The sequence below is a fragment of the Ambystoma mexicanum genome, chromosome 1p (genome assembly GCF_040938575.1).
Source record: "Ambystoma mexicanum isolate Mex_15411 chromosome 1p, UKY_AmexF1_1, whole genome shotgun sequence".
NCBI lineage: Eukaryota > Metazoa > Chordata > Amphibia > Caudata > Ambystomatidae > Ambystoma > Ambystoma mexicanum.
This window is the reverse complement of record NC_090921.1, coordinates 873,059,952-873,085,608: the sequence shown is the minus strand read 5'-3', so window position 1 is coordinate 873,085,608 and position 25,657 is coordinate 873,059,952. Positions and strand designations below refer to the sequence as shown.

The following is a 25,657-nucleotide window of genomic DNA, read 5'->3' as shown; positions in this document are numbered from 1 at the left end:
GTCTATTTGTTTGGCGTGGTTCATCCAATCAGACGGTTCGGCCCACAGACCTGGAAGCCTCTTAATTGAATTTAGACTCGGAGCACTCACGGCGCAACTTAATTCTTCTGTAAATTGCCTAGATGCTGTTCGTTCTTGTTCCTCTCGGTATTCTGCTTGAATCCTCTGAATCCTTGTCCCTTGTTCCTGGCTGCTCCTTGTAAATGTGTGCGTTAGTCCTTTCTACCCCCTCCCTCCCTCCTCTCTAGTTCCTGCTCTTGCATCTGTAGTTCTGGCTGTAATCCTTCTTGTATCAGGATGCTCCATCTGTCTGCCTGGCATTTTCCATCTGTCCACCTGGCTTTTTCCATCTTCCCGCCTGGCCTTTAGTGGACACTACTTCATGGTTCTGGAGCAGTCTTGGCATTTAAAATACACTACTGCAATCAGAGGGGTTCTGTACCCTGCAAGGTTTCCCTTCTGATATATTTGGATCCACCTTGAAGGTAGCTCGGGTGAACACCTTGTGGATCATATTGGGGTGTTAGACAGGCCGCTTCCAGAGATAGACCCTATCTCTTCGAAAAGAAAGAAGACTCGGATAAGAAGACCACCCGGAAGCAGGAGTTAAGGAAATCAGCGTGTCTGACACAAAGAGAACGGTGAGATGAAAGAAGAAAAAGAAAGAATTGGAAGACAAGGTGGCTCTTCCTCTTTGGGGTTCATGTTCATTCTTCTACTTTTATTTTTTCACGGCACCATTTGCTGAAAATCTTTTCCCAAAAAAAGTCATAGGGGGTCATTACAAGGTTGGTGGTAAGGGGTTAACAGTGCTGGTAACCCCTTACTGCCGCATTACGAGATCCTTTAGCGGGTCCCGCTAAGGGCGGCTGGTTTTACCAGGCGTCCTTAGTGGGAGCCGCTAAAGGACCAGCATGCTAACAACGGGCCGGTTATTAACGGGCCCGTTGCTAGCATGGTCCCCATTCCCATTGAGCCCTCTAGGGGCTCGAATGGGAATGGGGATGGGTTCCCTGAATGGGGAAATACCGGGTCCTCCAAGGTTGGAATGGCCCAGTAATTCCCCATTCAGGGAACCCGGTATGCGGTAAGGGGGCAGCCATGGCGCTAATAGCGCCATGGCTACCTCCAACCTCATAATGACCCCATAGACATTTTCTTTTTCTTTGGGGGGCCCCCAACCCTCACTCCCCTATTATTTATCCCTATACACTGCCCTACTCTACCCCTTATATGCCCTCTCACACCTCCCTTATTTTTTTAATGTTTTTTGGGCAACTAAATTCCTGCAAAAAGAGCTATGAAAAAAATGGGGGATGAATGCATGTCGTACCACTCTTTGGGCGGCTTTCCTGGGCCATTCACATTCTTCCTCACTCCTGGCTATGTGGGAGTATCCGCTATCCAACTTCGTCCTTCAGGCATTCTCTTAAAAATGCAACCGTGGCAATCATTAAAGAGGTCTTTTCCCCCCTACACAAAAGAGACCACCACTCTTCCTGTGTCAGAGATGAAACATCTGCCAAAAATTGAGCAAATGTATTTGTCCTTAAATCAGTCAAGGCAGGGCAGAAAATGAGGATGTGCTTTAGTGTCTCTGGCATACGGTCTGTCTTACAGAATCTGCAGGTATTGTTCCTTAATCCAGACTTATTTCTACAGCTAGCACCTCATTTGTTCTGTACAGGTTTAGATACATACTCATGAATCGGGTCCTGTACTTTGGGTCTGGGAACTTCATTATATATTCCGGGACCTTTCCCATGCTCTAGCTTCATTTGGCAAGGACATGTACATCTTATAGTGGTTAGCTTCTTCACAAGTTAAAAAATCCAGTCTTAGTCCCACATCTTCTTTTTGAGTTTATTTGGATTGCTCTGTAAGTCTTCTACTGTGGCATTAAAGCACTCTAAAATGGTTTGACAGGATGCAGCCCATCTCAATACAACACCACAGCTTTTAGTAAGCTCTACTTTGATTAATGTTATGATAGGGGCAGCTTTGACCTTCTTCATTTTGCAAAAGAATGTAACACACTTCCAGTCAGATATTCCTATCAGTGAGATAAGACCCAGCTCCCTTCATATTATTTGTATAGGCACTGTTTTTGGGAGCGCCAAAACTCGCTTCCAAAACAGCCTCTCCAGTCCAGGCTGATAATTCTTGAGGAACTGTATCAGTGCATTGGACCTTTCTTCTGTAAATCTCCAGCAGGGGGAGTAATGAGTAACAGCAGAATCTTCTTTTCAATACCAGAGCTTGGTTTGCTAACAATTTGGTTTTGTTTCTTAGGGCAACAAGATTATGTGATTGCACTGATCTTTTGCCCACTTTCACCCACAGATATTTAAAGGAGTCAACTTTCTCCATCAATGGGTCACCCAGCCACCATTTGTAGGTGTTACCTTTTTTTCCCTCCACCTTTTTCTAAAACTAGGATTTTTGTTTTACTGGAGTTAATTTGTAGGTCATTCTTGATGGCGTATTCCGCTAACCTTTTCAATTGATGTTGTAGCCCTATTGCCGTGAGGTCCAGCAGGAATAAATTGTCTGCATATAGCAAATGGGCGACATGTGTCTGACCAATTTATTTAGGAAATGTCTCGATTTTGTAATGAAGGGGTCCAGGTCAGAGAGATTAAAAAGTGATGATGCCAAAGGGCAGCCCTGTTTAACCCCCATACACATCTTGATTTCATTGAATACTCTTCCCCCAATGTTTAACTGGACTCTCATGCTTGTATCTGTATGTAGGGACTTCACTTGGTCTTCCAGGCACTCCCAAGCTGACAATTTGGACCATAGGTGTTCTTAGTTTATTCTGTCGAACGCCTTGGCTAAGTCCACAAAGGCTAGGAAGATTCTACCATTTGATCTGCAAACTTGGTCCTTTAATGGCGATAATAGGAAGATTGGAGGGGTGGTGCCCAAGCCCTTCATGAAGCATCACTGAAAAGAATCCAGACGTCCTGCTCTGCATGCCCATTCATTCGGGAACTTCAGTAAAATTGAGGTGTAGATCTTACCCATCAGGTGCAAGAGGGTAGTAGGGTGATAGTTGTTTGGATCCTCCCTGTTGCCAAATTGGGATGATGTTCGCTGATTTCCACAAAGCAGGAGTTGCTTTGGTGACCCTTACCTTTCCTATTATAAGGGAGATTTGTCTTGTCCATTCTTCTGGATTTTCCTTTAACATGTAGGTCGAGACTCTGTCTGGGCCTGGGGTATGTGGAGGGTTTGCACGTTTTATTATTGCTATTATCTCTTCTTCATCATTAGAGATGACACAGGGTGCATGTGATTTGTTTGCTTGAAGATTTTTAGAGGAGGAGCCATGTGTAGTTTTTGTAAGTGGCTTGTCCATGTATCCTCTGTGACTCCATTGGTCTGCATTAGAGTTTGTGAGTTCCCTACTGACTTAATACAGTTCCATATTTCTGATGAGTTCTTGTTGGTGATGGTGATTTTTTCTGTGTCGTGCTGGATTAAAGTATTCCTATACCAGATGACCCAGTTCTTATGTTGGATTTTGAGAAAATTAATCGGCCCTTCTATATTCGATGTATAGTTATTTTTAACGTGCCTAATCGCTGTTCTCAATTTTCTCCTTTTTACAATTACTTGCTTATTGTAAGCATGTTGATGTTCCTTGTGGGTCATACCTGTAGAGGATTTAATCATGAACGGTTTCAGCATTCGTGTGTAGTCCATCACCAAGGGTAGACTTCTCCTCCAAGGTATAAAGCAGTTTACTGGTTATTGGGCCGACAATTATTCAACATCTTTTTTGATACCTTTAAATGACAACCATTGCTAGCGCATTCCACTGGTAGTGGGATTTGATGGACTGTTTTCTCAGGATCCTCTAGCCACATTGTTTTAAGAATGTTATGATCACTAGCTCTGAGGGCATGATTTCAAAGACAGCTATGTCGCTAATTAGATCTCTTGAGACAAAGATATAGTCTATCACTGAGGATTGGCCATCATGTTCCCAAGTGGGGTGAAGGAAGTTGTCCTCTTCAAAATGCCTGTTGAGCATGTGCATATCTCTGCTGTCCATAAGTTCCATCCACTGTAAGTCTCTCTGTCTTTGTGGTTTAGCTGATGCCCTCTCGAATTACTGTGCTGTTTTTACTTATACATGTTATGTTTAAATCTCTGCATATAATAAGAGATGAATCTTCCAGAGTATATGCCACATCAATCACTTCCGAGATTTTCCCCATCTTCGCACCCACTGTTATTATGAGAGGGTCCCTGTATACGTTGATGATGGTCAAGTGTTTCTGTTTCATTTTTGCCTTATGTATTGCAGGACCTGCTGTCTTTTTTCTTAAGAGAGTTGTTTGGATGAACAGGCCAAAATTCTTTGATCTAACAGCTTCAAATTTGCTCCTACTATTAATTAAGGTCAAGAGCCCAGCACATGGACAGCCTGTTCCGGATTTCACCGCAGGATTTAAGAAGATAGTGTAACCATAAATTACAGGTTTTAATGTAGGTCAAGTTTCTTGAAGACATATGAAGTCTGAAGTGTTCCTCCTCTTTTTCCGTGCATTTAAGAGGTGTCTCGTATTCCATGAGATTATTGAGAGGTTAAGCCTCCTTTTTTTCGGACCCATTAGTTAGGATGATTTGCCACTGGCTAAAGTTGCCGGCAGCCAGTCCCATTCAGCGACCTCCATGACCCTCGGCAGGCTTTTGGTTTTTCTGAATCAGATTTATATTGAGTGTCCCGCTTCCAATTCCTTTTAAGTGGTAATGTAAAGTTCTTCATCTGTGAGCTGGTGATCTCAGCATCATGAGAAGGTGGTAACCAGCCCTGTTTGAGCTGTTGAACTCTCCAAGCTCTCGATATCGAACTGTTGTGTTATTCGAGCAACATAAAAGGTAAAATGGGAGATCATTTAAAACCGGTAAGTGTAGTATCACAAACTGCTTCGACTGGGTACACAAACAGTAATATAGAAAAATAGGATACACATACCAAAAATACCAAAGCAATGGATGGGGTGGGCACAATAGCCTTACAACTTAGACCAATATCCTTTGCAGACCTACATCTGCCACTAAATCGTGCATCGGTTTTGCGTATTTTACACAATATAGTTCCCCTACGAGTCATCACCACACAGGATATTAACATTGTAGACCAAGAGGAACACACCACTGTTGTGGCCTCTACCATTTGGTTTACCGTTGATGCAACACTCAACTACGTACTCGAATACGAAAATGACCTGTTTAGGCTCAGCCATGGCTGCTCCAGTGTGAATACGTTACCCACTAAACATAGAAATATACCACCAGTGCCTCCATCTCTAGTCAATGGGCACCCGACCTTGAGACCTCAAGGCCAAATTGTGATAACAAACAGTGAAGTTGAGAGGGGTGCATCATCATCTAAAGATAAACATGAACAAAACATGAAGAGTGTAACAACAACAGTAAATGATTGTGATGAGGGCTAATGGCAGTGGCTGCCAACAGCATTTAAAAAACACTTTGTAAATAATTCCTGTTGACAGAATATGTTTTGTTCCTGGAATACTAGGGGATATACACATCTAAGTGCCACCAATGGTCTCATTACATATATTGATTTATTTGAGGTTGTGGCTTTGCAAGAAACCTGGATGATAGATGTCTGTGAGATTGATGTAAAATCGAACTTGCAAATACTAGCTGTAAAAGGGCCTGTAGGATGTCCTAAAGGGGGGCTACTTATCTCAGCATGCCATCCTTGGAAAATTGAAGACATAGATGCATCCACCAGCATGGTTCAAGCAGTTAGACAAATGGATGAGACCATACCCCAGCATGTGATGATTGTTATTAACATCTACTATCCACCTAATGCAGTCTTCAATAAAGAAAATATCAAAACTGTAAAGACGATTCTTGAGAATCTTCATCGTCATCTTCCCTCATGGTAGGTGATTTTAATGCCAAGATAAACCCGCAAATGAAAGCTCCACCAGGAACAACTGAATCCGCCCCAGTGAATTCTGCTCCACAAAATCAGCAGGATAAAGCATGGACAGAGATGTTATATGAACACAACTTAATTATGCTCAATGGAATCTGTGTAGGTGATGCAGGAAAAGCGTATACAAGAGTTGGTGGCAGAAGCACATCAACAATTAACTATGTGTTTGTGAACCCAGCAGCTCATGCAAGGGTTGAGAATATGGCAGTGTTAATTAGGGATGATAGTGATCACATGCCACTATGTGTGCTCCAGAAATTGTTCAGAAACCTCCAAGAATGTGACATGAATGGTAATATTTTTGTCAATAATGGTTTTAATGGCATACAGTGGAACCCTGCCATCCTGGCAACGGCCAAGTCCTTTGCAGATGTTGAGGTAACTTTGTATATTGCACGATGGGTCAATCTCCATACCGATGTTGGTGCCCTCCCCATTGAAGAATTCTCAGCCTTAATTCATAATATAAAAGAAGTGACCAAAAAAAACTTGAAATATAAAAGTGTTAATGAACGCTGGAATTGTAAAGCAAATAATGGTCGTCAGTACAATCATAAAATTCAGCTTGCCAAAAAAAGGCACTACGTAAAAACATCTTTGAAATTTGAGTTAGTTGGAGTAGTGGTCTAATAGAAACTGAAGCCACTAATAGCATTAAAACACTAACGGTGAAAAATTGGAAATGTATGCGTGGGCACCAAATCCAATGAGATGTTGAAATATGGCAACAGTTGGCATCGCCTGCCAGACTAGGTCATAATACTGGTATATGGAGGGTTGTGGTGGGTGTGCAAAAAGTGATCTATCGATTATTAGTGTATGTGAAGATACATGGAGTGCACACATCGCAAAGAAATTAGGAGCAGTAGTCCCAGCTGACCCTGATGGTGACTTGACATGTGTCGAGTGGATATGTAATGTACCAGTCTATGAAATCTCCAAGATAATTGAACGGTTGAAAAACTCAAGGGCTGCTGCCATGATGGTACCTGTAATGGATTGCTTAAGTTATCACCTACAATCTGGGCTCAAGAGTTGCACATACTATACATAAACGTAGGACAAAGCGGTATCGTACCAGCTACATGGAGAGAAAGTCATATACTCCCAATACATACAAAGGGGTGTTGGAAGGATCCTGGCAATTATCAAATGCTTGCAATGCAAGATATACCAGCTAAGGTCTATGTCAGAGTTCTATTAGATGAACTGAATACATGGATAACAACAAACAAGATCCTTCCTATGAATCAAACTGTTTTTTGGAAGAAAGCAAGCACAACACACAACCTTTTGACAATAGTCACTGCAGTAGAGTACGCTTGGTACAGACAACAATTGCCTGTTTATGCAACTTACACAGACTTTGGTGCTGCAGTCGATACTCTGATGCGAAACCGCCTATGGAACAAATTACTGTCTTGGAACATACCACATGGTTTGTTGAGCATGATAATAAAACTCCACCAATCTACAAGCATCAGAGTTCGCCTAGACGGACAGGGCAGTCTATTGAATTCATTCCCCACAATGAGAGGTGTCAGACAGGGGTGTATATTAGCCTCTACCCTTTTTAACCTTTACCTTGCTGATGTTCCAGGTGCACTCACCATCTCGGAGGCCTGTGCAATAAAAATAGGCGCACTGAGGATAGGATGGTTAGGGTATGCAGACAATCTGCTCCTTATTGATTACACCCCTAAGGGATTACAACGCATGCTTGATGCATTAGGAACATATGCAGATGACAATGGGCTATTCATTAATATTGAGAAAACCAAAATAATGGTATTTGCAAACAAGAAACATGTGCCAACAACCTGTAAATGAAAAATTAGTACTGAACCTACAGAAAGTGTAAGGCAATACAAGTATTTGGGTGTAATAATCGATGACCAATTGAAGTGGAGTGCACATTGGGAATCAACCAAATCTAATTGTCTGAAGATAGCATATAGCATAAGATCATTCATTAATGAACAGGGAGGGTGTTCTATCCATACAGTAATCCTTCTCTACTCTGCCATAATTGTACTGTGTATGCTGTACGGTGTTGAGGTTTGGGGTAAGAAGTTTTGTCCTCAAATAGAGAAACTTGAGGTGAAAATGCTGCGGATGCTATTCAGGATGCCTAAGAGACTGCCCATATAATACATACGTCCAGAATTTGCCCAAAGATATATCACGGTAGAGTATATTAGCAGAATGATAATGTGCTATGAAAAGCTTGCAGTACTTAATAATGAAACAATAGTGGTTGAAAACATTAAAGCATTTATAAATCTAGATAAGTATGGACATTTTGGAATGCTGGTGAAACATTTGTCAAAATCTCAGATACGGTTGTCTGGAACTGTGTTTTCAACAGGTAGACTGCAACACATGGCTCCTAAAAAGAATTGGCTTAAATATCGCCTCTGTGACTATAGTAGAGAAAGGGATGGAATAAGGTTGGCCACAACTGTTAACAGTTGGTTGTTTATCTAATATTGGCAAGAACATCTTCATACTCCCAGCAGTAGCAGCATTTCCTAATAGCCTAGTGGTGAGACAATATATATTGTTCAAATTTAACCTCAGAAAACTACTTGAGCATACAGGTCCAACAATTGGTATATGAAGAGAAGATCGATTATGTCAATTGTGTGGTGAAACAGAGATTGAATCGACAAAACATATCCGTGCTCAGTGTGTGAGCTTGATTGGAATATGCTATAAATATTTGAAACCATATGCCAACATGATAGATTGTGAGGATGTCCAAGAAGTGTGGGATATATTTATGTCAGGAAATAATATCAATGTTATGTATCATATGGTAACTTTTTATCTATACTGTATGAATAACCTTGTGGAATTATCAGCAAACCTATTTTAATGAGCTATCCCTTGGTCTATTACAATGCTATGAAATGTGATGAATGAAACAGATTGTTTTTAAGAGTTTTTAACATATTAAATTGATTTTAGAATTAGTTATAGACTTATTATGCTATGTATTAGATTGGTTTTAGAGTTTGCTATAGATTTCTGACATCTTATGGTAACAAGATGAATTGTGAGGATGTCCAAGAAGAATGCTACAGGTCCTTACAAGGAATAATAGTAACTTTTTGCATCCATTTAACAATATTTTATGCGTATTCTTGAGGCACCATTAGGAGACACTTTTTTATCCATGTTAATCCTGTGTATATAAAGTAAACAAATGATATGTAATGTTGGGGACTGTCACCAAGAGGTCTATGCCATGATATGTATAGGATTGATTTAAGAGTCTATGTGTGTCATTCCGAGTTGGGCGGTAAGGGTTTACGGCAACCGTTAAGGATGCTGGTGCTGGTAAACCCTTACCGCCCTATTCCGAGGTCCCTTAGCGGCTCCCAGCAGGAACGGCTGATCTAACCACCCGTTCTCTGCGGGTCCCGTTAAGGGACCTTGGAGCTAATAACGGGCCTGCTATTTGCGGGCCCGTTATTAGCGCCTTCCCCATTCCCATTGAGCCCTATGGGGGCTCAAGTGGGAATGGGGAATGGTTTACTAAATAGGGACTTAGCGGGTCCTCCAAGGTCGGAATGAGCCGGTAAATCCCCATTCAGTCAGACCGGACACGGACCCGGGTTTGGAGGCAGCCATGGTGCTAATAGCACCATGGCTGCCTCCAAACTCGGAATGACCCCCTATATGTTGTAATATTGGTGTCTTAATTGTGTATATAGAAAGTCAATGTTGGCTAAGTGTTTATTAATAAAAATTAAATTAAATTAAATATCGACTTTTCGGTGACTTTGTGCAGTCGGCGACGGATGTTTTCAATTTTGAATTAAATACTGGTCTACTGCTATTTGCTCCTATTTATATATGTGATAGGAAACTGTACGGTCATGCCAGTTAGTAGTAGAAATATACACTTAGAAAAGGCTTGTGGAATGTAAGTTTGGATGTGAATATTTATGATTTTTCTAAACGATTATATTAACTAGTTAATACATTATTAGTACACCTGGGAGTCTGTATGTCCAATCAGATGGTGAAGAACACAAGTGGAAACCTCCAGTGTCTACCCTCGTTCTCCACAGCCATCTGTTTCTCTCCCCTTTGTCACCATTTTGTTCTCACTCCTTCTCAGACACCACCATGCCCACCACACACTTGATCACCACAGATTTCTGCCGACCAACCTCGGCTTCCCTACCTGCCCAAATTGCCTGCATCAGGCCTCGGCTCTGCAGTTCCCTCACACTTCTTTCATGGCTTCCATGAAAATAGTTAAGGGACTTACTCCCTTCCCTTACTTCCATGGCAGCCATCTTATTTTTTATTTCAGGGAAATTAGCCATGAGCAAATCTTATAAAGCAATTTCACCACTTCCCTCTCCAAAAAACGGATTAGCACTGCTGGCAAACGCCCTGGGGTATTAATAACAATAACCACCGTGTTTAGGGCAGACAGGGCCTGTGTCCTCCCCAGAACACCAGGTTTTTTGCAATATTTAAATGTAATGGCAATGCATGATGTGCAGCGGAAGGACATATCCATGTCTGTTTATGTGATGTCTGTGTTTGCATTTGTGCCTGTATATGTGGTTTACGTTTAAGTGTTTTAAGTGTTGCCTTTTTAGGTTGTGTGTGTATGTGTGTGGCGTGTGTTGTGCTGCCTGTGCAAAATAACCAAGGCAGGACATTTGACTTTGTGAATGCTTGCTTTTCCCTAGTTATATTTTGGGAACCAAACGCGCCAATACCAATGAGATGGTTAATAATTATGTATTTTATCAACTTGAACCAAATGCAATCGCTGGCCAGTAAATGAATGATTTCTTAACAAGCTTATGTTGTATGTTTTAAAGTCTTGAAAAAATCTGTTTATTGGCATCGCTCTGCACCATATTGTTCTATTTATTTTTCCCCAGTCATGTTCAATGACGCACATATGGGTTCCGTGTATTTATTCACTTTAATTGGGTACTAATTAAAATGTGTTGTCAGCATGAGAAATAAGCCATTTCATGCAAAAGGTTCCAAAAAATAACACGTGCAGGAAAAAATGGAAAACATAACTTTTTTCAGGCATGCTTTTCAAAAAAGACTGTAAACCCTTATAATTATTCTAATTTATTTTACATTGTATTTGCAGTGGTCTTAACTTCATCGACCTGATGGTGAGGCAAGGAAACATCGATAATCCCCCAAAGACACCCCTTCTTCCTGGCTTTGAATTGTCTGGGATTGTTGAAACGCTTGGCGATGGTGTGAAGGGATTTGAGGTAACTGCTGCATTTATCCCACTTAATTAAACTTTGATTATGTAGAGAATAACCAATGTCAAACATACTATTTACGTTGTACTATGCACACTGTTTTTTAGACATATTCCCTTTGTAACTTTATTACTTTTCTTTCCATTCTTAGCTCCATTTCTAAGAATGAACACCACTCTATACTAACATTGTCAATGAATCATGGTGTTATTTGCTTGTGTTTCGATCACAGACATACATACCGCAGAAAGCATATTGCTATATTAAATCACCCAACAGCAGCACAGTGAAAGCCTTATTAACGTGCACTTTATACACTAGACAATTCTGTTAACTGTAATCTCCCAATGCTGTTAGTAGAATGGTTCAGGTTAAATAAAATGCTAGCTAATACATTTTCCAGTCTGGATAGCAAGTTGTCGAGCTGGTAGAGAGACATTATACAAAGCAAAAGTCAATAAAGCATGTTATCTGTTCTTTTTGCTATAATGTCCTGCTCTCTGGCACTCAATTAACCAACATTCAGTTATCTGGCACATTTCCCAATAATGCTGCATACTGAACATTTACTGCACTTTGGTATTAGTTAAATATATGGCTGTAAGGTTATCACATGGTGAGATGATTTTGGGAGGAGTGTTTGTTCTTTATTCTTTTGAAGTTGGCCACATAGGTAAGGAGGCCTGAATCTGTTGATGATTGTGTCTAATGTGCATTCAATACTGAGTTTCTGATGGCCTGGGAGAACAAACTTACATATATGCTATGAAACTCAACTTTATATTTTTCCAGTAATAAGAAAGGGTGAGAGAATGGGCAGTCTCCACCTGTGGTTGACCCGTAGAAGACTCTCCATCTATATCTATGGATGTATTGGTTTTCAACAAGAGACTACAGAGAGAGGATAGACAAGACTACAATTAGAAGAATTTAGTATTTTTTACTTTTTTATAGTAAACCATTTCCTCAAGGGAGTTTTTTTTTAAACAGAAATACCTCAAAATACATCATTCTCCAGCATTGGATCTTTCATGGATTCACATGCTGTGAATATTCCCCGTCGCCAGGCTGGGAATCACCGGGTACTTTCACTTAGTAATTTTCCTATGGAAATACTTGACACCTTGAGTGTCCCACCGACATTGTTGTGGGTGCTTTTGGTCCCCACCAATGGGACGTCGAGTGTATAGCTCCGCCCCAGTAGCTTCCCCTGCAGATTTCAGCCGTCTTTCGAGCTGTTGGGATTCCTCGTGTTTCTCTCCTAAGAGAAAATTACATTTCTTTGAAAATTAACTTTTCTTCACATGTCACCATATGGAGCAACCAATATCTGCATACAGACGGTTCCAGTTCCAACCATGGAAACTTCAGGACCTATGAAGTCTTTATTTAGGCAGTGCAACAATTGCAGCCTAATAAAATGTGTATGAGGGGGACAGGCACACAGAATCTCTTTACTGCCTCTACCCGAACCATTCCGCTGATGCCTTTGACATCTGCCAGGGTTTCTCGTAAAAAACCCTTAAGGACAGGAACCGTCGCCTAATCTGCTGGCTCAATGAAGGAGCCTATCCGGCATCCGTGGTTGGCTCATCACAGAGTGGGAGAGCAACCACTCCCTCTGACAAAAGGTCACTGTCGAGACAGAGGTCCAGATCTGAGGAGCCTGTGACGAAAAAACAGAAGACAGTTGAGGCAAAATCATCCTCGGGGCACGATAAGGCCAAACACTCTTAACCCGAAAAAAGAAACTACCAGCTAGTGGTGAAGGGTCCCATACTGGGTCTAAGCACTCTTCCAAGGGCCCGTTGACGAAAGCACCATCGTAGAAACCGAGGGAGAAAGGCTCACACCCATCGTCAAAATCTACGGACACATCCAGGAGATCTCCTCCGTCGGCAAATAAGCACAGAGCCAAATTGGATGCGAAAACCTTCTCGGCGTCGTCTTCGAAAAAGAAACACTACTCATTGTCGCAATCTCTAAGATCCTCCTCTGGCCATGAGTCGTCATCGAGACACCTGTCGACGGCCAAATCGTCTTTGAAGTCAACTGTGACTACAGTACCATCGACAATGGCATCAACAACGACAACTTTGTCAGGGTGTACGGCTCGACTCTCGTCAACAACCACTTCGACGACCACCACCTCGTCGACGACCAAAAGAAATCATCTGCAGAAAAGCCTATGCAACCGTCTACCACCACTACGATGGAGATTTCGGAATTACTGACAGGAGACAATGTATTGTCCCCCAATGGTATTTGAAAACCCCAACTGGGGCCATGATGCAGCACGACCAGGCTCCCCTGGGAATTTCTCCCATAGAGTACCCAGATATCATGCCAGAAGACATTTTTCAGCATGAGATCAGATTTTGAGCCTCCGCCAGAGGAATGTCCAGGTGTGTTTGAATCCAATCCTGAAGAATGAACTTCCGGTCCTCTTATCCAAAGACCATCTAGAGAAAAAGACACACCTCTATGGTTTCAGACACCTACCCTGCCATCAACACTTGCGGGAATAGGCGGTATGTATCCACAATACCCCCTTATAAACCGACAATCCCTGCTTTCCCTGCAGGTGCTTACAACACTACAATCTGTTTTGCGACAGCTTGATGTCAGGCTTCCGCTCCCTCAAGTTCAGACAATTCAGCCTTACGGAGAAGATCAAGTTACCCCACAACATCGAAGGGAGCCAACCCATACCTGTAGAGACCAGGGCATACTCCTTAGGATTCAAACACCTCCTAGACCTCCACCTCCATGTACATTTCGTCCACGTAGGAGAGAGCAAGAAGAGCGGGAATTGATTGACACAGACCAGGACACTGGTCCGAGGGATACAAGTTCCACCGCCTCCTCGTCTCCATGCAGAGCCGATATGTGGGACACAGATCCTGACCAAGATGCGCATGGTAGCCCGGCTCAAACGTCGCCTCCAGATTACATTGGGGCGTTTCACTGCATGATGTTTAAGGCATGCCAGGAGTTTGGTTTGATTCCAGATGAGGAAAAGAAAGATTGTTTCCTCTTCGACCATATGGGTAGACACAGAAAGACAGTGTTTTCCATTCCCTTTCTAGATCATGTTTGGCAGGAGGGCCCCTGTACGCTGAAGCATCCTTTTACAGAGCCGATGGTTAAAGGTAGGCTGGAGAAAAAGTTTAAGGCTCCAGACACAACATCGAAATGCCTCACCTCGCAACCTGCTCCAGAGTCAGTCATTTCAGCAGCAGCAAGCTGCAAGGCTTGAACGCAGCATAAGTGCGCCACTCCGCCAGACAACGAAAACCGGAAAATGGATGCCTTTCAAAAAATGTTTCTCACCATCGGAGCAACAATGGTTAAAGCAGGTTATGCCCTCGCAATAGTTGCTGGATATGATCAAGAGATGTGGCACCGTCTGGCTCCTATATTGGAACACTTGCTGGAACAGCAGAGCAAAGAAGCTATGATGCTAGCGTGCGAAGGGGGAAGAAGACTCGAATCACAGCATCAATATCGCTGTAGACCTTGCTGAAACAGGGTGTAAACAGATTGGCAATGGGGTAGTCCTTAGTCCTAGACGGCAAGCATGGGTATGTTGCACCGATTTTCATCTGGAAGTACAACACAAAGTCATAGATATGCCATATGAAAGGGAAAATCTGTTTGGGGACAAAATTAATGAGGCTCTTAAAGCCATGGCTGACTCGGACATGGCTAGGTCTGTTACAGCCCTTCAGGACAGGCGGTCCTTTCGCTACTTTTGAGGAGCCTCAGGTAATTCAAGATTCTCAGCCTCTAGAGACAACAAGAACTATGGTTGACCTGGATACTATTCTTAGGGCTACAAGCGGAAATTACCAATCCTCTCAGTGCAACAGAGAATACCATCAAGGGCAGCAAAAGCGCAGATTGGCCAACTCCCAGAGAGGTAGGCAAAATAAGGCACAACAATGACTGCCACAGGGGCAGACAGGTGGGGGGAAATGTGGCGTTCTACATCAACAAGTGGCAAACAATAACTAAGGTCAGGTGGGTGCTAGATGCAATCCAGTATGGCTATTTGTTGGAGTTCAAATGTGCACAAATCCTGATACCTCCCATAAATGTATCTCAGCCACACCATCAGGTTTTACCGCATGAGATACATCAAATGCTAAAACAAATGAGCCATCAAAAGAGTTCCTCCTTCAGCAAGAGGAAAGTGTACTTCGTTGTCAAAAAAACAGATGAGAAGTGACACCCTATTCTGGATCCATGAAGACTAAACAAGAACATCAAAAAGCAAAAATTCAAAATGGTAACACTCCAGGAGGTCAAAAAAGCCATTCAGCCCCAGGAATACCTTGCAGCCTTAGATCTCAAGAATGCATACTTCCACGTGCCAATACATCCAAGGCACTGAAAGTACCTCAGATTCCTGGTCGGCGAAAGCCATTATCAGTTTCGGGTTCTGCCATTCGGCCTGAAGTCGTCACCCAGAACATTTACAAAGTGCCTAGCACTGGTGGCAGCCTTTCTCCAGAAACAGGGCCCCCACGTAGACCTGTACTTGGATGATTGGCTGGTTTGAGTTTCAACGTACCAACAAGCCTTATCTTCTCTCAACCAAACAGAAACACTGCTTCAACAATTTGGCTTTACAATAAATTATACAAAATTCTGCACAATTCCCTCAAGGAGTTTGGTTTTCCTGGGCGCTGAATTCCTTACAGGCCACAGTCTGGTCAGACCCTCTTGATAACACTAGCAAACTCATTCACACCAAACAAGCTAGACACGGTCCGCACATACATGGCTCTCCTTGGGACCATGTCCTCTTGCATTCCTCTTATTCCCCACTGCCGGCTGCACACATGGCCAGTGCAACCATTTCTGGCTACCAGATGGTCCCAACTCCGGGGGTTCCTGGTCACACAAAGTAACCATCTCTCTGGCTCTGTCAAACACACTGAAATGGTGGACCCCTGCACCATCGCGAAAGGAATGCCCCTGATGGAGCCAAATTACCATCTTACCATTGTGACTGATGCCTCCCAGGTGGGATGAGGTGTTCATTTGGACAAGCACCAAGTCAAAGGCCTCTGGACCCCCATGGAAGTCGTCCTCCACATCAATGTGCTGGAATTATGGGCAGTGCATTGGGCTCTAATCGAGAATTCAGTGGTTTGGTCCTCACGGACAACATGACCATGATGTTTTATCTACGGAAGCAAGGTGGAGCGCGATCAAACACCCTGCCACAGGAAGCACAGATCATCTGGCATTGGGCCATCCAGCACAACATCCTACTTCAGATCTTCCACTTGCCGGGGATGCATAACGAGCAAGCAGACATCCTCAGCAGGGATTCCTCACAAACACACGAGTGGCAACTGCACAACATCCAGATAGCGAAGATTTTCTTAAGGTGGGGTCATCCCCCTATAGACCTGTTCGCCAGTCCCGACAACAAGCAGTGCCAGAAGTTTGCCAGCAGGACTCTGCATCCTGACTCTCAGGGGGACGCATTTTCGTTCCCTTGGAACAGCGTGTTCGCTTATGCGTTCCCTCCATTTTCTCTCATCAGGAAAGTGATACAGATGAAACGCAAAGGATGTTGCAGAATAATCTTGGTAGCTCCATACTGGTCCAGGCAGACTTGGTTCTCCGACCTCCTACAACTGGCAGCAGATGATCCACTCCATCTAGGATCTCATGCCAATCTTCTATCCCAGAATAACAGATCTCATGCCAATCTTCTATCCCAGAACAACAGGATGATCTTTCATCATGACCCAGGCTCTCTCAAGTTAACATTGTGGCTCCTGACCACTCCAAATTCAGTCATTTGAATATCCCTCAAGACTGTCGGCTAGAGCTCCTTCTATCAACATTTCCTATAGCCGAAAATGGAAAAGATTCTGTGCATGGTTTACATAGCAACCTAACCTGCAGCTGCTAAAGTTAGCTACAGAAGGTCTAGCAATCTCTTCCATCAAAATGCACTTATCGGCAATCTCTAGGCTTACACAGGAAAGAAGATCTTCCTCTCTCTACAGTGACAGGCTAATCAAACACTTCTTGAAGGGCTTTTTCATACCTTTCTGCCATAGAAAAAATTCCACCTGTATGGAGCCTGAACCTGTTCTTGGCAGGGCTTATGAAGCCTCCCTTCGAACCTTTATCGACCACATACATCACATTTCTAACATGGAAAGTAGCTTTTTTCATGGCCATTACTTCCTCTAGACGTGTTTTGGAGCTGCAAGCTTTGGTTGTAGACCCTCCATATCTTCAGTTCATGAGAGACAAGGTGGTACTTTCCACTAATCCTCATTTCATCCCTAAAGTACCTTCAGAGTTTCATAAAAACACAACCATAACTCTGCCCACATTCCTTCAAAATGCCACGTCACCAGCAGAGAAGGCCCTGCACTCGCAGGATGTCAAAAGGGCATTGCAATATTATTTGGATCGCACAGAATCTTTCAAATCTACTAAGCAGCTGTGTGTTGCCTTTGGTCAGTTCAACAAGGGGACATCCATATCAAAACAGGGCATTTCAAGATGGGTTTAATCTACAATCTCCTTCTGCCACTATAAGGCCAATAGGCCAATGCAAACGGCGCCCAGAGCGCACTCCACTAGAGCCATGGCTGCCTCGGCGGCTTTCTCGTACGGAGTACCCACCAGAGATGGGCAGTGCCCCACACATTTACCAGCCACTACTGCTTACATCAGCAACACAAAGATGTACAGATGGGTCGAGCAGTCCTTCAACGGCTGTACCAATAAGGTAAGCCCTGGAGCTTCCAGGGTTGTTTCCATTCTCTACTTGCATATGTATTCTTCTCGCATTAACGCAGACACCTTTTTAAAGTATCTTATCTGTGTTTGCCTGGTTTATCTCCTCCTAACATCTATACTGCTACAAAACCTATTCACAGCATGTGAATCCATGAAAGATCCAATGCTGGAAAAGGGAGTCGTTTCTTACCTGTAACCCCATTTCTCCAGCGTTGGTATCTTTCATGGATTCATATGCGCCCTCCAGCCTCCCCCTACAGGCAAACATCCTCTTTAAGGGGATATCCTCCAGCTGCAGTGGTTAAACTCTGAGGGGAAGCTGCTGAGGCAGAGCTATACACTCGACGTCCCGTTGGGGGGGACCAAAAGCACCCACAACGACGTTGATGGGACACTCAAGGTGTCAAGTTTTTCCATAGGAAAATTACTAAGTCAACGTAACCGGGGATTCCCAGCCTGACGACTGGGAATATTTACAGCATGTGAGTCCATGAAAGAAGCAATCATTAAATAAGTGATTTTAGAATGCCACAGAATGGATAAAACACATATAATTCACCAAACATTACATAGAATACATCTAAATACTTCTTAAAACAAGAAAACACATTTTCCAGGGGACAAACATTGCCAAACTTCCTAGTAGCCCCTTAGGGAAATAGATCATTTAAAAAACATGATGCTGCAAATTACCAATCGTTTGTCCTTGTGGTTAGGATTTATTGGCAAATCAGGCTACTCGACAAGATCCAAAAATCCTTCAAGAGTTGACCAAAATGCAGAAAGCATCGAGGAGTTAAAATATGACATTATAGCAGCAAATGATACATTTTCTCAACATTCCTTTTTTCATGGCAAAATTTACAGATTCTCAATTTTCACTTTGTTTTCTCCCTTGCCTCAATAATCTCTTTTGTAGGGAAGAGATTAAATCTTAGGTGTAAGAATTGAAAACACCACAATGGACTTGGACATTTGTGTAGATAACAGAGTACTGCTCCAAGGGGAAAAACAATATTTGTGTACTTCTTGTATAGTAAATATCCAGTCTAACTCAAAGATCTTTTTCTTAGCCTTCTGATAAAGGTTTTGTACTTGTTCTAGAGTTACATTATATCGAGTCATAAGTTGTTAAAAGATGTGTTACTTTTGGTCTACATAATCAGTCTTAGTTGCCTCCATATAGAACGTCTTTCAGCTGACTCAATTTTGGGCAAATCAACCAAGTTTTTCCAAGTTACACGGGCATCGATCGAGGTTTGCCTCAACTGATATCTGAAGACAACAGCTGGAACACCCACAGGGAGTTTTAGGACTTTCCTCCAGAAAATGACCTGAAGCCTAGACCAGTTTGCATTAGGTGTTAATAGTAGAGTTTTAGCACTATAGGTAACTACTGGGACTGCTTTCTTATTATAATATTCTAATGCCGGGATAAGGAAAAAGTAATCACATCTTTTGTTTTCTGAACTGTGTGGGCTGTCACTGAAAAAAGTTTAAATGTTTTAGAGTTAGAAGTCTCACTCCAGTTATTACCATAAAAAAAGTTAAAACCCAAATATACAAAATTAGGGACAAGTTCTGAGAACCCCCGACCCCCAAAACCATTTTAAATTACTGTAGCATTCTTTCTTTCCCAGTCTAAATGAAATCTTGTTGGTCTTGTTTACGTTTCTTATCAAGTAGTTTGATTTGGTGTATGACTGTAACACAGTAAGCTGATGCTGTAGTCCCATAAGCATATAATCCATAAGAACCATGTTGTCCGCATACAGGAGTTCATTCATTGTTTTTTCGGCTAAGTGTGGAGGATTACAACGGGTGTCATATAAAGCAGAGGATATGTTAAGATGTACAAGCTACACAGAAGTGGCACCAGGACACATCCTAGTTTAAGACCCTGATGACTTGGTACAGGTGAAGAAAATAAACCCTTTCTGTTTAACCTAACCCTAATTGTAATATTGGTGTAAAGGGCAATTACCATAATCAGCAAGTGTTTGGGCCAAACTCCACAAACACTTCAGTCCTCAGCGCGTCCACTCCCGTTCTGCGACAGGCACTCATGGAAAAGAAGAAGGGACAATGTGTAGTCTGTTTTCTCTTCCCCAGCGACCATTTTTGTTAACAATTATTTTTTCTGTTCCTTAATGTTGGAGCATTTTGGAACAGAAATAAATGCTTTTAGTACCCTGGTCTAATGGGCTGGGGTACTAATTGCAATAAGCCCCTCGACTGCGGGCCATTACCGGATACGAAAATAAATGAAAATACTGAAAATCATGAATGTCTGTTATTACAACGTGTAATTGTACGCACCTTAGTGTGTAAAGAATGAGATCATTATCAAATCGTTAGACTGACAGTCTTTTCAATCATTAGTATTTTTGTATTAGATGCAGTGCGGCAGGGCTTCGCTAACAATATTATTTCTAAAAATGTTAGGTTGACAGTTGGTATGATTATGGTAGCTTAGCTCACTGTGTAACATAAACGGTTCAGGGTAATGCATACATACACCTAAAATGGCAGCTAGTAAAGATGAGAGACTCACTGCCAGCATCAGTATAACAGACACACTAGTGCTTAATGTTGCCTAGCAACATCCCGATACACGATACACGAGGGAGACAGAGCGAACACGGAGCTCGAGCGGCATAGAACGAGAAACACAGCCGACAAGGTAAATAATCTCTCTATCAATCAGAGATGCCCTTGACTTCTATTTTTTGAATAACCATGAACTTGCAGCATGTAGAGATTGACACAGACATATCTTCTTACAGCGACGGCGTCGTGAGAGAAGTACCTAACACACACAGAACCGCACTCTGAATCTAATCACGGCTGTTTGTGATGGACGTGTCCACCATAGTCCAGCTCAGAGCATCCAACAAGTTCAATTAGAGCCACATGCACAAACAGGTATGAGAAATACTTGGTTTACCATTCTATCACCTTTAAAGGAATGGTTCGCCCACACATTTTTATTTCAAAAATAGGCAATATAAAAAAAAATACGATTGGCATTTTTTTTTTTTTGAAGTCCCTATGTCACATTTTGAGCAATCCAAGCTCAAAAATGTGCAAAAGTAAGCACATGGGCGCATCCATTTTGTGAAATGGATGCCCGCCTGTGCTGGTTTTTGCTTTTGCGGCACTAATGAAGGAAAAGCCAGCCAGCTGTAGTAAACAAAAGCTACCACTGGGTGGCTTTTCCTTCATTGGTGCCGGGACTCGGAGGACGCGGACCTGAGACTACAGGCAGAAAAGCTGCAGCTGCATCTCGGTAAGTGTTATTTATTTATTTTTTAAAATAAGCACTAGCTGCGTTTTTTTCCGGACTGGAGGAGCCCGGAAAACGTAGAAATAAAACCGCAGCTTTAAAAACGTTGTATTTATGTTAGCGGTAGCTTTTGAAGTGACCGCAAACATAAATACAACGTTATTGTGTTTGAAAACGCTGCGGTTTTTCTTTCTAAGTTTCTCAGGCTCATCTGAGCCTGAGAAACTTAGAAAGAAAAACTGCAGCGTTTTCAAACACAACCGCGTTGTGTTTCTGCCTAAATCTGCTTTCCCATTTGGGGCTTTAGGGCTCCCCACGGGTAGCCCTAGAACCCCAAATGGGAAAGCAGATTTAGGCAGAAACACTGCAGCATTTAGCATTGCGGTAAACAACAGCGGAGTGTTTCTGCCTAAATCTGCTTTCCCATTTTGCTTTCACTTTGGGTCTCTGGTGCTCTCCTGAGGGAGCACCGGAGACCCAAAGTGATAGCCACGGCAAAAAGATCTGTGTAAACATTTTATTCTCTTCTTTGTATCTTACTTATATGTTCATCCTAATAGCCACACACTCCAGTAAGCTGGCCTCAGAGCATCCCAGTTTACTGGATCATTAAGTCTCCGCACAATTCCCAACATATCTTTGTATCAGCATCAGCCTTCACTGGTTCATTATGTTCACTGCAAGTTGTGGATTGCCTTAGGTTCAGTAACACAATTCACTGATTCATTGTGTGCACCACAGGAACCAGCATGCTTTAGTTTCAATATCACAGTTTCAATATCACAATTTACTTGCTTGTTTTGTTCACTACAAGTCCTATCATGCCTTATTGTAGTTTCTGTAGCAAACTCTGCTAATTGCTACAATGCATTTCAAATAGCAAAATTTTTCTAGTGTGAAATGTTCATTATTTGCATCCCAAATGGTTACCACAACCTTTTTTATGTTAACATGGTATGTCAACTTACATTCATTTTTCATGGGTATCAGAGTTTCTTTCCTCTCCAAGGGGTTACTTCCTACTTCATTGTTATAGGGCATTTCTATTTGCAACCATATTTCACAACTGTAACATACATCAATTTCATCCCTCCCCAAATGGTTGCCACAACATTTTTCATGTTAACATGGCACGTCAACTTACATTCCTTTTTCAAGTGTATCAGTGTTTCTTCTCTCGCCAAAGGGTTACCTTCCTTCTTCATTGTTACAGGGCAATGTGAAACCATTTTGCACAACTATAACATATGTCAATTTCTTCCCTTCTGTGAAAGCATCATGGAGCAAGGCACAGACAACAGATTCAAAGTTCAAACACAAGTTTGTTATTAACTCAAATGTCAGGATGGTGTAAGACCTAACTTGCCCTATACTAAGGTGGGATATCCCTACCTAAATAAACTAAGGATAGGCTGAGTCAGTAAGTTCAACTTAAAAGTGTGTCTATGGCCAAAACCTTGACTTGCCCTCATAACTCAAGCTAAACAATGTTCAGGGATGTCAATAACCAACGAAACAGTGTTCAAACTAAATGTTCTGAAGTTCTTTCAGCCCCTGGCTTGCTCTTCGCTCACTTCCTCAAGTTCAAGACAGTTCCACCAAATGGCTTCAGGGTACCCTTCCCAAGTTCAACACAGTTCCACAAAAAAGATCCCGGTGGTTCCTTCCCCAAGTAGGCAGCTCTTCTGTTTCAAATTCACAATCAAATCAACTTGCATAGTGTAATTTGATCAATCTTAGATAGGACAGCCCCAGCCTCTTGACGTTCCTTGGTTTACTCCAAATAAGGGTCCAACCAGGTCACGCAACCGATAACCCTTGGCTCTTTACATCAGTTAATTCTTTCTTACAGGACTTCCTTGACAACACAGATTTCCTTTTTGTATCTGTGTCATAAATCCACATATGCTTCTGGTTCACTTTAACAGCTTCTTGCCTTGACCAACATGTGACTCTCACACACTTATCTTTGTGGTATTTGTCCCACCTTGCTTTCACACTAACCAATAATGTTTTGCTTTTTTCTTGTTTCAATTTGTTCACAAATGCAGTCTCACGTTGGTCGCATGCACAGCACTTTCTGTTTCATTTGTGCAATATTCTTATATCTTTTTCTCAGTGTAGCATTCAACCAGACTTTCCTGCAGTGGTCGAAGGCGTCAGGGAATGCACAGTATATGGGTCTGTATAGATCCTGACCCTCTTGCGGCCTGGTCTGGCCTCTGTGTCTTCCTGGCTTCTCTGCAGTAGTCGCATCCTTTTCACCGGTCCATATTCTGCCCGTTCCACCTTGAATTGCGGCGCTCTCCTGACAAGCTGGATCTCTCCTCTGCTCCTGCTTCCTTTTATGCACCTGTAACCATTTAAGAGGTTGCAGGTGTAAGTTCTTAATTACAATTGCCTTACCATCATTATAGAGATATGCCTGACCCTCACAACAGCCCTCAGGCTTCTTCCTCTTCTCAGTACCAGATTGGTGAAATGACATGTTAGTGTGTACTACTCCTAGTTTCCTCTTCCTCGTGCTATGATGATATGACATGGGGGGATTAAGCGAAGGGATTAGCAACAGCCTATAAAGGCAGGGGGTGGGTAAGGTTGGTTCTCACCAGAAAAGGTGGTTACCATGTCTCATCTGTAGATATACTCTGCCCAATCTCAAAGGACCCTCCACCCAGGTGATCCTCCCTTGCATCTCCAACCCGAGGGTCGGGATCCAAAAGATATGGCCTTTCCCTGGCCACCTGAGAAGAGGATCCAAGGGAAGTGGTTGTGAGGATACCGTCAGGTTTCTCACACTCCCCAAAGGGTTACCACACCCTTTTTCTTGTTAATAGGCCATTTCAACTTGAAACTGTTTATTCCATAAGTATCCAAAAGGAGATTGTTAGGGAGAATTCTTAATGACTAATTTCCCTTACCTGTTGAGTCCCTCAGCAGCTTTGCCGGATTTCTAGGGTTTAATTCCTTTGCTGGAAAGAGTGTGAGCCTTTTTTTCCCACTCTTACATGTGTTTTGCTGTGTGGTGTTCATTTTTGTGCTCATGGACTATGGAGTCTCACTCACTCCATAGGCATCATCTTTTTACTGTGTGTCACACAGCACCTTTAGTGCAGTGACACAAGGTTGTCTTTTTAGACTTCCCACTTTAAACTCCATTTTCTGGGACTGACTACTGTCTCCCAGAACATGTAAAGTTGCCATTGACTTTACTAGTCTTTTTATATCTACAGACCCAGTACACCCTATCTTCCAATAGAATACTGGAAGGGTTGATAGTTATCCCTTTTGTCTGATTCTCATGGAACATTATTTAGTTCCCCTTTCTCTAAGATTTGGCTGGCGGCAGTGGTATCTACCATTTTTATTCTACCGCAAGCTATGAAAATAGCCTTGGTACCGTTAGAGGCTATGCTGGTAGCCTCAAGCTCTAACCCGATGGACCCATTTTATTTTCCCGTCAGGTTTATTCGCCATTTCGTTTTGTAAAGGTCTTTCTCGTGTTTTACTCTGCGCGCCAAACCAGGTTTGGTTCCTTTGTTCACCGTCCTTTGGCAGGCTTCTGCACAGAGGCCCTCCTTAGATGCCTGAGTGGACAGGATGTGAGGGAGGGGTTTGAGGCCCCCTGCACAGGATCTCCTTGGAGACCCAAATCACACTCTAGTTTGATTGGCTAGGTGGCTGTCCTGCCAGGACAGCCACTCTGCTGTTTGATTGACAGCCAGGCTGTGTGAATGGGGGATTTGGTGCATAAAAAGCTAGTCTCTGGGACTGGAAGGCAGAGTCACCACTGGGTCGAGAGAACCAAACGGAAGCTGAAGGAAGATGACTGCTGCAACTACTGGACATCCTGGTGAAGCCCTGCTGCAGGTCCGAATCACCCGACACTTCGATGACAGAGAAGATCTGCAAGCAATCTTCTTCCCTTGAGCTTGGTGGGACCAACCAGCTCTCCAAACACCAAACACCAGCCTCCCTCTCCTGGTCGAATTTGCTGTCCATCGCTGCAGTGAACCGGATAGCCAGAAGGAACTGACCTGTTTGGGTTTTAAAGAGTGCACCTTTTATTCAACCTTTTGCTCCGCTGCTGGCTTCTTCCCTGGGCAGTGCAGGACCCTCCAGACGTCCTCCTTCTTGTTACCACAACTGAAGCTTCAGGAAACGTGAGCCTGCAGGAACTGCCAGGAACAACTGCCTCAGCTACAGCATTCTTCTCCATTTAAGGTACTGTGCAAATCTGGTCGTTTGTTCCGTCCGACCGCGGTGAAAGTGCTTGAAATCTTTCGCCTATCCGAAGGCTTGTCCTTCTCTTCTCCTTTGAATAACTTTTCTTCCGAC

General features: G+C 42.8%; 1 protein-coding gene across 1 annotated transcript in view; it reads left to right on the top strand.

Moving 5' to 3' along the window:
- The window catches only part of VAT1L (vesicle amine transport 1 like), a 1,329,730-nt gene that overhangs the window by 158,501 nt on the left and 1,145,572 nt on the right, over positions 1–25,657 (top strand). The window contains exon 2 of the mRNA XM_069652882.1: positions 11,130–11,259. Coding sequence (XP_069508983.1) covers positions 11,130–11,259 — 130 coding nt within the window. The remainder of the gene's footprint in view (positions 1–11,129; positions 11,260–25,657) is intronic.